General features: G+C 44.8%; 1 protein-coding gene across 2 annotated transcripts in view; it reads right to left on the bottom strand.

The window, feature by feature from the left end:
• The window catches only part of wwox (WW domain containing oxidoreductase), a 1,068,632-nt gene that overhangs the window by 1,030,528 nt on the left and 21,962 nt on the right, over positions 1 to 16,142 (bottom strand). For both annotated transcript variants that reach the window (XM_085991830.1, XM_085991829.1), the window contains exon 2: positions 9,447 to 9,511. In XM_085991830.1, the coding sequence (XP_085847956.1) occupies positions 9,447 to 9,511 (65 nt within the window). The remainder of the gene's footprint in view (positions 1 to 9,446; positions 9,512 to 16,142) is intronic.

Below are 16,142 nucleotides of genomic sequence, written 5' to 3'. Positions count from 1 at the left end.
CAATCACAGATGCAAACACATATCGGACAATTCTGCAGAACAACATTTGATGCTTTTCAGAAGCGAGATCAAATACTGTTATGCTCAACATTTGAAAAAAAAAAATGGCATTTAAAAATGCACACGTCACAAACACACGCACAAAAAAAAACATGTTTTATTAAAGCATCATCATCAGGACCCTTTTTCAAAATGAAACCATTCACAAATAAACCTAGAGTCCCTACTTATTTTGCTTGGGCAATATATATATATTTTATTAAACTCAGTAGAGGTAAAAAGTGAATCCTAGCTTGGAAGATTGACCTGTATCCTTTCCTGTCCACTCATCATCCCTGTGTTCGCTCCCCCAAACACCTCAAATTTCAAATTCTCTTCCCCATGTTTAAATCGTTTCACAGCCTCGTCCCTCCCTAATCTCTGTGACCTTCTCCAGCTCTACAATCCTCTCCAAACGCTGCATTCCTCTGACTCTGGCCTTCTGCATTCCCCACTCCCTTTACCCCAACAAAGGCAGCTGTGCCTTCAGCTGTATAGGCCCTAAACTCTGGAATTCCCGCACTCCTTTAAGACCCTCCTTAAAACAACAACTTGTATTTATATAGTGCCTTTTAAAGTAGTAAAACGTCCCAAGGCGCTTCACAGGAGTGTTATAAAGCAAAATTTGACACTCAGCCACATAAGGAGATATTAGGGCAGACTTGGTCAAAGAGGTAGGTTTGAAGGAGCGTCTTAACGGAGGAAATAGAGGTAGAGCGGCAGAGAGGTTTAGGGAGGGAATTCCAGAGCTTGGGGCCTTGGCAGCTGAAGACATAGCCGCCAACGGTGAAGTGATTAAAATCAGGGTTGCGCAAGAGGCCAGACTTAGAGGAGCGCAGATATCTGGGAGGGTTGTCAGGTTAGAGGCGATTACAGAGATAGGGAGGGGCAAGGCCGTGGAAGGATTTGAAAACTAGGATGAGAATTTTAAAATTGAGGTGGTGCTCAACCGGTAGCCAATGTACGTCAGCGAGCACAGGGGTGATGGGTGAACAGGACTTGGTGTGAGTTAGGTTACAGGCAGCAGAGTTTTGGATGACCTTAAGTTTCTGGGGGGTGGAAGATGGGAGGTCGGCCAGGAGTGTGTTGGAATAGTCAAGTCTAGAGGTAACAAAGGCATGGATGAGGGTTTCGACAGCAGATGAGCTGAGGCAGGGGTAGAGTCGGGCGATGTTCTGGAGGTGGAAATAGACGGTCTTAGTGATGGCGCAGACATGTGGTCGGAAACTCACCTACGGGTCAAGTACAACATCAAGGTTGCGAAAAGTTTGGTTCAGCCTCATACAGTTGCCAGAGAGAAGAATGGAGTCGGTGGCTTGGGAATGAGTTTTTGGTGGGAACCGAAGACAATGGCTTCGGTCTTCCCAATATTTAATTGGCGGAAATTGCTGCTCCTCCAGTACTGTAAGTCGAACAAGCAGTCAGACAATTTAGAGGCGGTGGAGGGGTCGAGAGAGCTGATGGTGAGGTAGAGCTGGGTGTCGTCAGCGTACATGTGGAAACTGACGTCGTGATTTCGGATGATTTCGCCGAGGGGCTGCATGTAGATGAGAAATAGGAGGGGGGGGGACACCAGAGGTTTAACAGTGTGGGAGCGGGAAGAGAAGCTATTGCAGGTGATTATCTGGTTACGACTGGATAGATAAGAAGGAACAAGGCGAGTGCAGTCCCACCCAGCTGGACAACAGTGCAGAGGCATTGGAGGAGGATGGTGTGGTCAACCATGTCAAAGGCTGCAGACCAAGCTTTTGGTCACCTGTCCTAATATCTCTTTCTTGGCTCAGCATCCATTTTTTGGTAGTGGTGGTGGTGTTTGTTGTTGTTGTAGTAGACCGTGTGAGCGAGCTAAAGTAACATCAGTTCATACTTCTGCTAACCAGGAAAGCTCGAGTTTTATTTTTAATTCATATCACTGGGTGCAGAAATTTCTTCAAGCCACACACCCTTTTTGCACCCTGTCCAACCCACATCCCCTCCCCCTTTCTGCCCCCTCTCCCCCATAATATCGGCACTGACTGTAAACAAAAAACAGTCTTGTTAACTTGATTTTGAAGTTTGAACATTGTGCCAATGATTTAACATTTAAGCAATACTAAAAGCGCAACTGCTCTGGAATAAACTTTTAAACTCATTCCACGATGGCAAATAAAATATATGACAGAAATGTAAGCAACAAAATGTTTTCCCATATAAAAGCCTTCTTACATTTCTAGATAGCCAAAATTAAATATCAGTAAGAAATTACAACATGAGACTCAACTTTTAAACTTGTTTTATAATTCATTAGTTTAAAACGAAGCACAGAAACAGAAAACAAAAAACAAATCAGACCAGTCTGCTTTTTTGCTCCCTGCCAATTTCCTCCCCTCTCAGGAGACATCAATCCCTTGCTGACGAGCTGACAACACAGTTGCATGAGCAGCGGTCGTTCTCTGCAAGCTGGCTCGAAAAGCATGAACTTTGATAGTGATTTGGCTGTGTGCGGCATCACAGCAGAGCCTGGCTGTGTCCTCACCTGATATTCATACACAAGGATTTCCTGCAGTGTTCACTGGATAGCAATCAACAGCAGGAACCTTTATTTACAATCCCGAACCCTGTGGTGCTTAGGCCAATTGTTGCTTCCCTACCACTATCTCAACTCAGATCACCTGGCTCGGCACAGTTCAAAGATTGAGCTTGGAACCTTCCTGGTCTCTATGGCTCAGCTACTCACTGCGTGAAATCAGGGACCCATCGGGAAAACTCAAATCATTAGTCATTTATGAGACACATACAGGGCAGGATTTTCATTGGGCCGTGGAGGCGGGATTGGAGGCGTGTGGGGGGTTAAAATCTTGAAATCGGGGGGGGCACGAACCCATCCCGCCCCCAACCCGCCTCCATGCCAGTTTCAAAGGAGGCAGATTCCCGACCTGTACTGGGAGCCACCTCCCCGAGGCGGGAAGGGGATTAGTGCCAATTAACTGCCTGTTAACAGGTAGTTTTTTGCCTAATCCCTATCTTTATTGCTGAAGTGTGGGATTCCCGACGGCGCCAAACCACGCCAAGTTAGCGAAGCGGACCGTCGGGCTGAAGGGCTCGAGATGTCCGGTGTTCAGGTGAGTGATGGGTGCATGAGTGCAGAGGTAAGTGTGTTTGGTGTGTTTAAAGAAGTTTTACTTACCTTTACTGCCTTCCTTCCTTCAGGTCTTGGGAGTCCCTCATCCCACCGGCACAGAAAGCAGAATGGCCGCGAGCTGTCAAAAGTTGCAGCATTCAGCTTTCTGTTCCGGAGAGATCTCTAAATCAGCCTGAGAGGAAGGAATTAACTTGGAGTACAGCTGTCAAACGCTGATATTTCATCTGTCAAAAGCTTTTGACAAATGAAATGTCAATCTGTGACGTCACCTATTGCCGGGTGGGCCTTAATTGGCCTGCTGAGCCCGCTGGGCGGGCTCAACAAGGTCAATCAAGTGAAAATCGCGTGGGTTGGCCACAAATCGATGGAGGCGGGACTACAACCCCGAAAGTTGTAGTCCGGCCTCCTACACGCCTCCTCAATGAAAATCCAGCCCACAGTGTCTGAGGAGAGGACATTTAATAAAAACCAACAAAGCATTTAACAGAAGTAGCAAGCTATCAATCCAGTAACATCAAGTGACTGGCATACCACTGAGGTTTGCATTCCTGGGGTCCTGGCCATTTTTACGACACTGAACTTCTAGGACTCTCAGCTGAAAATCCCAGGATTTTGGACTTAAAGTGCACTTCTAACTGCAGTATTATATGATATTTCTTTTGTCATTACGTAAGCAAATTAGAGGCACAAGCATTATTGCAAGTCAAATATTCATTGGGGTCTAAAATTGGGTTACTTGATTCTAAACTTCAATTTGAAAGTTTTCTAAATAAAGAAACAAAGAATCAAAATAAAATACAATAGCACTGTGAGCAGAAATGATAAACAGTATAACAGAGATTTTACTGATTGCCAACACTGATTTCGGCCCCTTTGCCGCCAGAAATGAACCCACAAAATTGTAAACTTGCACAACAGAAACTGAACTATAAATGCCAGAGAAAGCTAGTCAACAGATCAGTCACACAGAAACGGTTATACAATTTTTTACAAGTACTTATTCAGAAACTGTTAAAGTAAAACTAATCATGGTTGTTTTTGAACTGTAAATCGCCAATCTAGTCATTTCAGAAAAATGTGCTACTGGAAACTGTGAAACAATCATAAATTTGAGTGTCACCAACTCACAAAGGTATAAGAAAATCTTGCAAATAGCTTTTGTCACCCTGACAAACCTGAAATCTAAAGAAATGATGAAGAAATTCAGGTGTTATTTTTGAATTGTTGCAACCAGTGATTGTTCCATTATGTCCCAAGTTATTTTTTGTTCGTTTATGGGATCTGGGCGTCACTGGCAAGGCCAGCATTTATTGCCCACCCCTAATTGTCCTTGAGAAGGTGATGGTGAACCGACTTCTTGAACCGCTGCAGTCCGTGCGGTGAAGGTACTCCCACAGTGCTGTTAGGGAGGGAGTTCCAGGATTTTGACCCAGCGACGATGAAGGAACTTGCAGGTGGTGGTGTTCCCACGTGCCTGCTGCCCTTGTCCTTCTAGGTGGTAGAGGTCGCGGGTTTAGGAGGTGCTGCTGAAGGAGCCTTGGCGAGTTGCTGCAGTGCATCTTGTAGATCGTATACACTGCAGCCACGGTACGCCGGTGGTGCAGGAAGTGAATGCTTAAGGTGGTGGATGGGGTGCCAATCAACCGGGCTGCTTTGTCCTGGATGGTGTCGAGCTTCTTAAGTGTTGTTGGAGCTGCACTCATCCAGGTAAGTGGAGAATATTCCATCACACTCCTTACTTGTGCCTTGTAGATGGTGGAAAGGCTTTGGGGAGTCAGGAGGCGAGACACTCGCCACAGAATACACAGCCTCTGATCTGCTCTTGTTGCCACAGTATTTATGTGACCCTCCAGGATGTTGATGGTGGGGGATTCAGCGATGGTAATGCTGGTGAATGTCAAGGGGCAGTGGTTAGACTCTCGCTTGTTGGAGATAGTCATTGCCTGGCACTGGCAGGTAACATTCGCGCCACGCATCAGCCCAAGCCTGAATGTCGTCAAGGTCTTATTGTATGCGGGCATGGACTACTTCATTATCTGAGCAGTTGCGAATGGCACTGAACACTGCATCACCAAACGTCCTCATTTTTGACCTTATGATGGCGGGAAGGTCATTGATGAAGCAGCAGAAGATGGTTGGGCCTAGGACACTGCCCTGAGGAACTCCTGCAGCAATGTCCTGGGGCTGTGATGATTGACCACCAACCACCACAACCATCTTCCTTTGTGCTAGGTATGACTCCAACCAGTGGAGAATTTTCCCCCCGATTCCCATTGCCTTCAGTTTTACTAGGGCTCCTTGATGCCACACCCGGTCAAATGCTGCCTTGATGTCAAGGGCAGTCACTCTCACCTCACCTCCAGAATTCAGCTCGTTTGTCCATGTTTGGACCAAGGCTGTAATGAGGTCTGGAGCTGAGTGGTCCTGGTGGAAGCCAAACTAGGCATCAGTGAGCAGGTTATTAGTGAGTAAGTGCCGCTTGATAGCACTGTCGATGACATCTTCCATCACTTTGCTGATGATTGAGAGTAGGCTGATGGGGTGGTAATTGGCCAGATTAGATTTGTCCTGCTTTTTGTGGACAGGACATACCTGGGCAGTTTTCCACATTTTCGGATAGATGCCAGTGTTGTAGCTGTTCTGGAACAGCTTGGCTAGAGGCGCGGCTAGTTCTGGAGCACAAGTCTTCAGCACGTTAGCCGGGATGTTGTCAGGGCCCATAGCCTTTGCTGTATCCAGTGCGCTCAGCCGTTTCTTGATATCACGTGCAGTAAATCGAATTGGCTGAAGACTGGCTTTTATTTTGGGGGACCTCAGGAGGAGGCCAGTATAAATCATCCACTCGGCACTTCTGACTGAAGATGGTACCGCACAGCACAATAATAGTAATATTCCTCTGATTCAACATTAGAAATAATGTTCCTATACTGCACACTATGGAACCAGAGAACCCATCTGAAATTCCCAAACTTCTGTAAATGCTGCTGCTGGAACGAAGGACCATTCCCAGGCTTTTGTTGGTACTTGTTCCTTATTTCAGGATTTGCAAGACTGAATACTGAAATCCTAGGATTACAATATGCATCCAGGATTGCAAATCCCAACCATAGTAACAGTGGGTTAACTGCTATGTCCTCTCTGAGAAAAACCAGATGAATGCGATAAAAGTCTTCTCTCTCCGATGGTTGCAGATATCCCAAGTAAATTGAGCAACTGCAGTTTTGTTCCCTGTATCAGTGACTAGAAACATAGAAGATAGGAGCAGGAATAGGCCATTCGGCCCCTCGAGCCTGCTCTGCTATTTAATGAGATCATGGCTGATCATCCAAATTCAGTATCCTGTCCCTGCATTCTCCCCATATCCCTTGATCCCTTTAGCCTTAAGAAATATATCTAACTCCTTCTTGAATATATTCAATGAATTGGCCTCAACTGCCTTCTGTGGTAGAGAATGCCACAAGTTCACCACTCTCTGGGTGAAGAAATTCCTCCTCATCTCAGTCCTAAATGGCTTACCCCTTATCCTTAGCCTGTGACCCCTGGTTCTGGACTCCCCTGCCATCGGGAACATCCTTCCTGCATCTAGTCCTGTTAGAATTTTATAAGTTTCAATGAGGTCCCCTCTCATTCTTCTAAACTCTAGCGAATATAAGCCTAATCGACCCAATCTCTCTTCATACGTCATTCCTGCCATCCCAGGTATCAGTCTGGTGAATCTTCGCTGCACTCCCTCCATGGCAAGAACATCCTTCCTCAGATAAGGCGACCAAAACTGCACACAATACTCAAGGTGTGGTCTTACCAAGACCCTGTACAACTGCAGCAAGACATCCTTACTCCTGTCCTCGAACCCTCTCGCTATGAAGGCCAACATACCATTTGTCTTCTTAACCGTCTGCTGCACCTGCATGCTTACCTTCAGTGACTGGTGCACAAGGACACCCAGGTCTCGTTGCACTTCCCCTTTTCCCAATCTATTGCTGTTCAGATAATAATCTGCCTTCCTGTTTTTACCACCAAAGTGGATAACCTCGCATTTATCCACATTATTACACTGCATCTGCCATGCATCTGCCCAATCACCCAACCTGTCCAAATCATACTGGAGTTTCTCTGCATCCTCCTCACAGCAAGCACGCCCACCCAGCTTTGTGTCGTCTGCAAACTTGGAGATATTACATCTAGTTCCCTCATCTAGATCATTAATATATATTGTGAATAGCTGGGGTCCTAGCACCTATCCCTGCGGTACCCCACTAGTCACTGCCTGGCACTCGGAAAAACACCCGTTGCTTCCTGTCTGCTAACCAGTTCTCCATCCAAGTCAGTACCCTACCCCCAATTCCATATGCTTTAACTTTGCACACTAATCTCTTATGCGGGATCTTATCGAAAACCTTCTGAAAGTCCAAATACACCACATCGACTGATTCTCCCTTATCTATTCTGCCAGTCACATCCTCAAAAAATTCCAGTAGATTAGTGAAGCATGATTTACCTTTTGTAAATCCATGTTGACTTTGTCCGATCCTGTCGCTGTTTCCCAAGTGCTCTGCTATTACCTCTTTTATAACTGATTCTAGCATTTTCCCCACTACCGAGGATAGGCTATAATTCCCCGTTTTCTCTCTACCACCTTTTTTAAATAGTGTGGTTGCATTAGCTACCCTCCAATCCATGGGAACTGTTCCAGAGTCTATAGAATTTTGGAAGATGACCAGCAATGCATCTACTATTTCTAGGGCCACTTCCTTAAGTACCCTAGGATGTAGAATCCAGAGCATAAAACCAGTCAAGTCGTAAATTGGCAATCAAACTCCTGTTGTCATGTACATTGGTTGTGCTTGCTTCCAGCGAAACTCAAGAGCACCACCACATAAGAATCTACGGGACCCTGAATGCCTACATACACGTGGTGGTGCTTAGAATTTCAGGAAGAGGCGAGAGTATTGAATGCACCAGTATACATCACATTTGTCGACTGGTACATTGTCTGTCAACCCGAGAAATTTTACCTGCACCGTTAAGCATAAACAGTGGCACTTTTGCACCTAATGGCGTTATGTGGATTGGAATATGCAACATCATGTCAGCTGTTTGTGCCAAAATGGAGTCCAAAGAACATTATTCCATGACTGAATTAAGAGTCAAGGAGTTTCAGTTTGGTGGGTCTCTCTTGCACTGCATTTACAATCAGAGTCCAAATGCAAAGTGCATCACAATGTCATGAGGATGGTTGGTGTGAGCAATGAAACATTAAATTGATGCAGTAGGAGGTGCTTTTCTGAGGCTCACTGCTCAGGTAAAGTAGAGGGTATTTTACTCAGCATCACTTGAGCTGGTATGTTGGGTGCAGAAAAAAAATTGGAAAATATTACATTCCTTCAGACTGATATTGTTCACTTTGACATGCACACAAAAAGTGGTTCACAGCATAACTGTTCTCAAAAGGAACAATGCCCCGAGGTTAAGGGAATTATGAAGTTCAGCTAAAATCTTACCATATTTTTATAAATTAGTCACAGAAAAAGTAACTGTCCACACAAAGCTCCACATTGCAACATAAATCCAGTCACCTCTCTGGCTACTGATGAACCACACAACCAAAAACCACAACAATATATAAATGTGTGCTATAGACATATAAAACACGGACAGATTAATTCTCAATTGCAAACTCACTACATTGTAGTGTCTCTTTAAAATGTCTCTTCTACTCAAAAGGTTCATTTTCATTTTAAGCACATAAGGGTTATTTATGTTTAGAAATTAAAAAATGCATTGAAGGGGAAGAGACACTTGTAAAATTTTAATTAATAGATCCCTTATCTGAAGAAAATTCGTGCATAATTTTATCACTTCATCACAAATCTTCTGACGGGGGTTCATAATTATTATTTTGTATGCAATTTTTCCATTCAGACCAAGTATAAAATTGAATTTCCCTAGACTGCAACTGATAGAACAGAATATTTTTGAGGTTCCAACTTAACAAAATCTTGGTCAAAACTAATGAATTTTATACTGGATAGATTTAATCAAAAGACTTAGAATGCCACAGAGCAGCACTGAAACTCCCGGGGAGAATGCAAAGTATTTGATTATACTGGAAACTAAGTGCTTGCACCATTTAAACTTTTAAGATACTGTATCAATCATTTTTACCACCTTGCCTGTGTGTGGTTTTTACACTCCGAGTGTGAGCAGAAAAGAAGATTTTTAACAACAGGCTCATCACAAAAAAAAAGGGTTTTAATATTTTTAAATTGTGGTTTATAATACACACCTCCAGCTACACGTTTCTTTTTTCCTGTTTTTGGATGGTCCCATTGGGTCTTCAGCTCAACATGACTGTTGGATAAAGAGAAAATAAAGAGTAAAACATTTGCTGGCACTTAAAACTCTTAAGTAGCAACAGGAGGAGGCCATTTAGCACCTCGAGCCTGTTCTGCCATTCAATGAGATCATGGCTGATCTGCGACCTAACTCCTTTTACCCACCTTTGGCCCATATCCCTTAATACTTTTGGTTAACAAAAATCTATCAACCTCAGATTTAAAATGAACAACTGATCCAGCATCAATTGCCGTTTGCAGAAGAGAGTTCCAAACTTCTACCACCCTTTGTGTGTAGAAGTGTTTCCTAATTTCACTCCTGAAAGGTCTGGCTCTAATTTTTAGATTATGTCCCTTGGTCCGAGATTCCCCAACCAGCAGAAATAGTTTCTCTAGATCTACCCTATCTGCTCCCCTTAATATCTTGAAAACTTCGAACAAATCACCCCTTAACCTTCTAAATTCCAGGGAATACAACCCTAATTTGTGTAATCTATCCTCGTAAATTAACCCCTGAATTTGCAAATTAAAAAACAAAACTCAAGAATTTGTATGCATTTGTGAAAGAGAATGACAAAACAATGTAAGCATTACAACAGAGAGATTTCAATGAAGGTAAAATTATAAAGAGGAACAACAAAAATAATGCTGCAAGCTAAAATACTTTACTTAAGGAAGACACATTTATTTGATGATGTTTTATATGAGTTGTACAGCCCAAAAAGGTATCCTCATTATCCAATGCCCAGTACAACTGGGATTGCCAAGCCAACAGCTAAACTACAGCCGCAGGCTGCAAGCACTTCCTCTGATATAGTCTGCATCTCTGCACAGTGCAAGGATCCAACCCTTGCCTGCATAGCGGTTGACTTCTCATACTAATGCAATATTAATTCCTGATCCCTGCCTAAAAGAAACTAAGCCCTACAGTAATCTTTTATTTTAAAAATACAAAATTTCTACCTGTCACTTGTAATACAGATACAGGAAACTTTGTGTTATCCGGAGGCTAACTGTCCGGAATGCTCGAGCCACCGGCAAAAATCAGGAGCCGTTTTAGTTAGGTTTTTTTCTTCTCGTTGCTTTTTTTCTCAACAGTCAAGCTCTGCAAGGTCTGCTGAAGCTGTTGCTAAGCTACAGAGACGCTTGGGCTGTTTAGAAGCTGTTACAGGGTTTGTTGACAGATACGGAGCTCAAAAGCTTCCGTATCTTTCAACATTAGCGCTGGAGTGTCCGGCAGTTTTGAGGGAACGGCAACAGCTCGGTCCCGTCGGTGCCGGATAGCACAAAGTTTCCTGTACCACATAAGGTCCCAGTATGATGTTATTGTACATGTAACATCAAGCAGACATCATATTGACTTTATGTGGTGTATTTTACTCATTTTGGTATTAGCACACCAAGGTTTTTGTGGTACCCTTGATCTAACCAAAAATAACTAATATTGCTTTCATCACGGAGCTCAAATACTTACGCCAGTCTAAACACTTTACTGTCTCTAGCCTCAGTCCTTCCTTACCAAGTGCACTTTCTGCATCTTCTTCATTGCCAATGTTGCCTGCAAGAAGCTCAGTTTCTTTTCTCAGCCATACACTTCTATTCCCCTCCTAATTGACTTACAGCCCAAAGATATTGATGTAATACTGCTTCCATATCAGTGAGTCCTTTCCAGCACCCCCTCATACTCCTAGAAAGAAAACAAAAAGCAAACTTTGTCTTTCTCTATTTTATCCATACTTCCATGGTCTTGGTTTCCCTAAACTTTCTTTTCTCAATCAACCTGAGCTCCAACTATGCCACCTACATATTTTAACTTCTCCCTACATGTGCATTTGGCTGATATGAAGACTCACTGTAGACTATTCTACTCTAACTTTTTTTTTTACCCTATGTCACCAAATTGTGAAATTCCTTACCTTTATCAGTCATTCCTTGCCTTTTCAACCCCAAGCTTAACATCACTTAATCTTACTTCCTGACTTTCTATGCCTACTCTTTCACTTTTGAATCTTGGTGGTGTCTTGCGCTATGAGTCTTAAAAGAAACAATTTGGTAATTGAAGTAAGGGTTTAGAATTTCAACAAGCACCAGGCAAATGTAACAAAGCTGCAAATCAGTGCGTTAATGCAATTCATTTATTGAGCAAGTCAAATCAAAACAAAAACATCTACGTACAAAAATCTGTTAGATTTCTTTTTGAACAAGTGCTTCTGTCTCTAAACTTGATAAACCTGGCAACAGTTTCAACTGGTAATGTAACGAACATTTAAAACCCAAACTAAATTGAATATTTTGTGGTTGTACCAACATTCCACACTTAGAAATGTTTGGCTTACATCAGAAATTTCTACACAAAGCTTATGAGTAGGTAACAGTTGAGTACCCTGGAACTTTGCAGCTGTAAAAGGAATCCCTTTCTGTGGCTGTCTGTACCCTCAATTCTTGTCGGCTGCTTAAATGGATTACTCATAGTCATAACGGCACAGGAGGAGGTCATTTGGCCCATCAAGTCCGAGCCGGCTCTCTGTAGGGCAATCGAGTCAGTCCCATTCCCCCGCTCTATCCCCGTAGCCCTGCAAGTTTATTTCCCTCAAGTGCCTATCCAGTCTTCCCTTGAAAACAGTGAATGTCTCCGCCTCCACCACTTCCGTCGGCAGCGAGTTCCAGGTCATTACCACGCGCTGCGTAAAAAAGTTTTTCCTCACATCCCCCTTGTATCTCTTGCCCAAAATCTTAAATCTGTATCCCCTCGTCCTTGTACCATCAACTAGTGGGAACAGCCTTTCCCCGTCTAGCCTATCCAAACCCGTCATAATCTTGTACACCTCTATCAAATCACCCCTCAACCTCCTTTGCGCTAATGTAAACAAATCCAGCTTCTCCAATCTGTCCTTGTAGCTAAGATCCCCCATCCCCGGAACCATTCTGGTAAATCTCCTCTGCACCCTTTCAAGTGCCTTCACATCCTTCCTAAAATGTGGTGACCATAACTGGATGCAGCGCTTTATAAAGGTTCAGCATAACTTCTCTGCTTTTGTACTCAATATATCTATACAGGTACACTATCCCTTATCCGAAAGCCTTGGGACCAGCTGAGTTTCGGTTTTCGGAATTCAGAAGGTATTTTATAAGACTGGGAAATTTGTCGGGGGTGGAGGTCGGCGGGGGGTCGGGGTCGGCGGGGTCGGGGGTTGTGGGGGGGGGGGGGGCGGAGAAAAGAATATCGGACGGGCCGCTGTATTGTTGGGTTCACTCTCCCGGTACCTCACAGAACAGATCACAGAAATCACAGAAACCCCACAGTGCAGATAGAGGCCATTTCGGCCCATCGAGCCTGCACCGACACATATCCCACCCGATCCCCGTAACCCCTACACCAACACATATCCCACCCTATCCCCGTAAACCCCACGTATTTAATCCCCCTAACACTAAGGGTCAATTTATCATAGCCAATCAACCTAACCCGCACATCTTTGGACTCCTTCACACTGCCCGGCTCGGCCTGCAATCTCCTACCCAGGAGGGAACTCTGTGACCCTCTGCCCTGCTCAGCGTAAGTCATGCGCCACTCTGGTCATGTCATGCGCACGACTCACGCTGAACGAAAAAACTTTCGGTTTTTTAGAGGTTTGAGGTTTTCGGAAGTTCGGATAAAGGATAGTCTACCTGTATATATGAAGCCCAAGATCCCATATGCTTTGCTAACCTCTCTCTCAATATATCCCGCCACCTTCAGGGACCTATGCACATTAACTCCCAGGTCCCTCTGTTCCTGTACACTCTTTAAAACTGTGCCATTAAGTGTATATTGCCTCTCCCTGTTCCTTCTGCCAAGATGCATCACCTCACACTTCTCTATTAAATTCTGTCTGCCCATTCTGCTAGCCTTTCTGTGTCCTGTTGCAGTTGATTGGTATCATCCTCACGGTTTCCCACACACCGAAGTTTGGTGTCATTGGCAAATTTAGAAATTCTACTCTGTATTCCAATAACCAGGTCATATATATCAAAAAAGCAGTGGTCCAGCACTAAAACCCTCACCAAGAACTTTCCATATCTCTAACCGGGCTCTTGACATTCCTTCCAACCCCCCTTCACCTCACCAATGACAACTTTGCCTTCAAAATACCCAAGTCTCACTTCACTGGGGTTGTCTCGTTAAACCTTTCCACTTCCCTATCCTTCTTCAAGACTCTCCTTAAAACCCACCTCTTTGGCCAAGCTGTTGGTCACCGCTCTTAACCATTTTTTCTTTGGCTCAGTGCTCATTTTCCTCACACCTCTGTAAAGCACCTTCGAACATTTTGCTAGGATAACAAATTACGGTCATTGCAGATTGAAATAATTCTCTTCCCTCGTCACTGGAAAGGTTTTCTGCCAATGAGAATCATTTTAGGATACATCTCTTAGGAGTCAGTAACAGAAGTGAATTGCCTCAGTGCAAGCTGCAGGGCAAGAAAAAACTATTGGGAATTTTTTTTTTTTAAGAAAGCTTACACATGAGTGGCACTGCACAGAAATGCTTTCAATACAATACTAATTGTAATGTATTATCACATGGTTTAGTATGAGCATGCTCAGTTCACTCTGGCCTAGTAAACAAGCACCTTGACTAGCAACTCATCGTGTCTCTGTCCTTCATTTGTTCTATAATCATAGCCACGCCTACGGGATTCATCGGAAGCCTCGGCATGTATGACCGAGCTCGCGAACCACTCAGTTCTTACATTGAGCAGATGGAGATGTTTATTAAGGCCAATAACGTTATTGAGACCGAAGGTATAGATGAGAATGTTCAAGCTCAAACGGAAATCAGGCCAGATGTCTACAGAACATTGATAAACCTACTCACGACAGGAAAAGCAAAGAATGTGTCATTTGAAGATATTGTCGAGAAAATCGGACTATTTCGACCCAAAGCCATTAGAAATAGCAGAGCGCTATAAGTTTGGTACCAGAAACCAAAAACAAAGCGAAACCATCAGTGAGTACATTGTAGCTCTTAAAAGCCGGTCTTTGCATTGTAACTTCGGCACATTTTTGGATCGTGCGTTGCAAAATAGGTTTGTGTGTGGACTGGTGGATGAGCACACATAGTCCAAATTCTTTTTCTTAGGCAGTCCCTCACATTAAAAATGAGTTCTCAGGTGACTGTTGGGTCCAATGCGGGACCTACAGTCTCTGTCACAGGTGGGGCAGACGGTGGTTGAAGGGGTGGGTGGGTGGGGTGCTTGGGTTGACGTGCTCTCCTTCCATTGTTTGCGCTTGGCTCCCACTTGCTCCCGGCAAAGAGACTCGAGGTGTTCGGCGCCTTCCCGGATACTTCTCCTCCACTTTGTGCGGTCTTGGGCCAGGGATTCCCAGGTGTCGGTGGGGATGTTGCACTTTTTCAAGGAGGCTTTGAGGGTGTCCTTGAAGCGTTTCCTCTGCCCACCTGGGGCTCTCTTGCCGTGTCGGAGCTCCGAGTAGAGCGCTTGTTTTGGGAGTCTCGTATCGGGCATGCGGACGATGTGGCCCGTCCATCAGAGCTGATCGAGCGTGGTCAAAGCGTCGATGCTGGGGATGTTGGCCCAAGCGAGAACACTGACGTTGGTGCGCCTAACCTGCCAATGGATTTGCAGGATCCTGCAGAGGCAGCATTGGTGGTACCTCTGCAGAGCTTTGAGGTGCCTGCTGTACATGGTCCATGTCTCTGAAGCATACAGGAGGGCGGATATTGTTGTGTATGTACCTTTAAGAGAAGAACTGATTTTATACTGCAGTACTGGCAGTGACCACACCTGTATAAAAAGCCCTAGCAGGCTTCTGTACTTCAGTCTTGAGTTACTCTCTGTTCAGTAAATACCTGTTTTATTGTTCTCCTGCAGTCTGAGTATTATTGATCCTCGGACACTGCACTGGCGACGGGCAGGTTCGAACTCACCTGCAGTACTGCATCACCTCACGGGGATCTTTTCCCTGAAGAGAAGCTTCTTGGAGGTCGAAGTCAGAACGGCGGGCGTCGACCGCGGGCAACCACCCAGGGATCCATCGGAGAGTTGCAGGGGAGGCTGTGGAGAGCTGGGCCTGGCTCCCCAGTCGAGGTGTTCCAGCAAGTCGTGCTGGTAGCAGGTAGTGCGCTGACCCTTCCGGACTGCGGTGGGCTCGGGCTCGATCGAGCGGCTCTGCAAAGGGGCCGTGCAGCGTTGTCGGGAGGAAGAGAGGGTGGAGCGCACAGGGCGCGGTCGGTGCTCAAGAACCGGGCAGCATGGAGAGGATAGAACGCGGGGAAGGAAGTGAGACGTGCTGAAGCCGCAGGTCGCCGCCATTACCCTGTAGAACGCTAGGAGCAGCGTGGCAGCAAGGGGAAGAAGGAAAAGCGCGGGAGGCGCCATTTTATTTAATTGGGGAAGAAGAAAAAGCGCGGGAGGCGCCATTTTAAATCACTCAAGATGCCGAAGAGTGGCAGTATCACTGCTTTCGACGACGAGGTAGAAGACTGGACCACGTATGTGGAAAGAATTGAAGTGTACTGCAAGGCAAATGAGGTGGCCGATGGAAAGAAGGCATCAGTATTATTAAATTTGATGGGCGCGAGAATGTACAGCCTATTGCGGAATTTAATTACCCCAGCTAAACCAATGGAGAAAAGTTTTGAAGAGATT

The sequence above is a fragment of the Somniosus microcephalus genome, chromosome 6 (genome assembly GCF_052327205.1).
Source record: "Somniosus microcephalus isolate GS21.2 chromosome 6, FLI_Smic_1.0, whole genome shotgun sequence".
NCBI classification, from domain to species: domain Eukaryota; kingdom Metazoa; phylum Chordata; class Chondrichthyes; order Squaliformes; family Somniosidae; genus Somniosus; species Somniosus microcephalus.
Note: the sequence above shows the minus strand (reverse complement) of the source record. Positions and strands in the feature narration are given on the sequence as shown.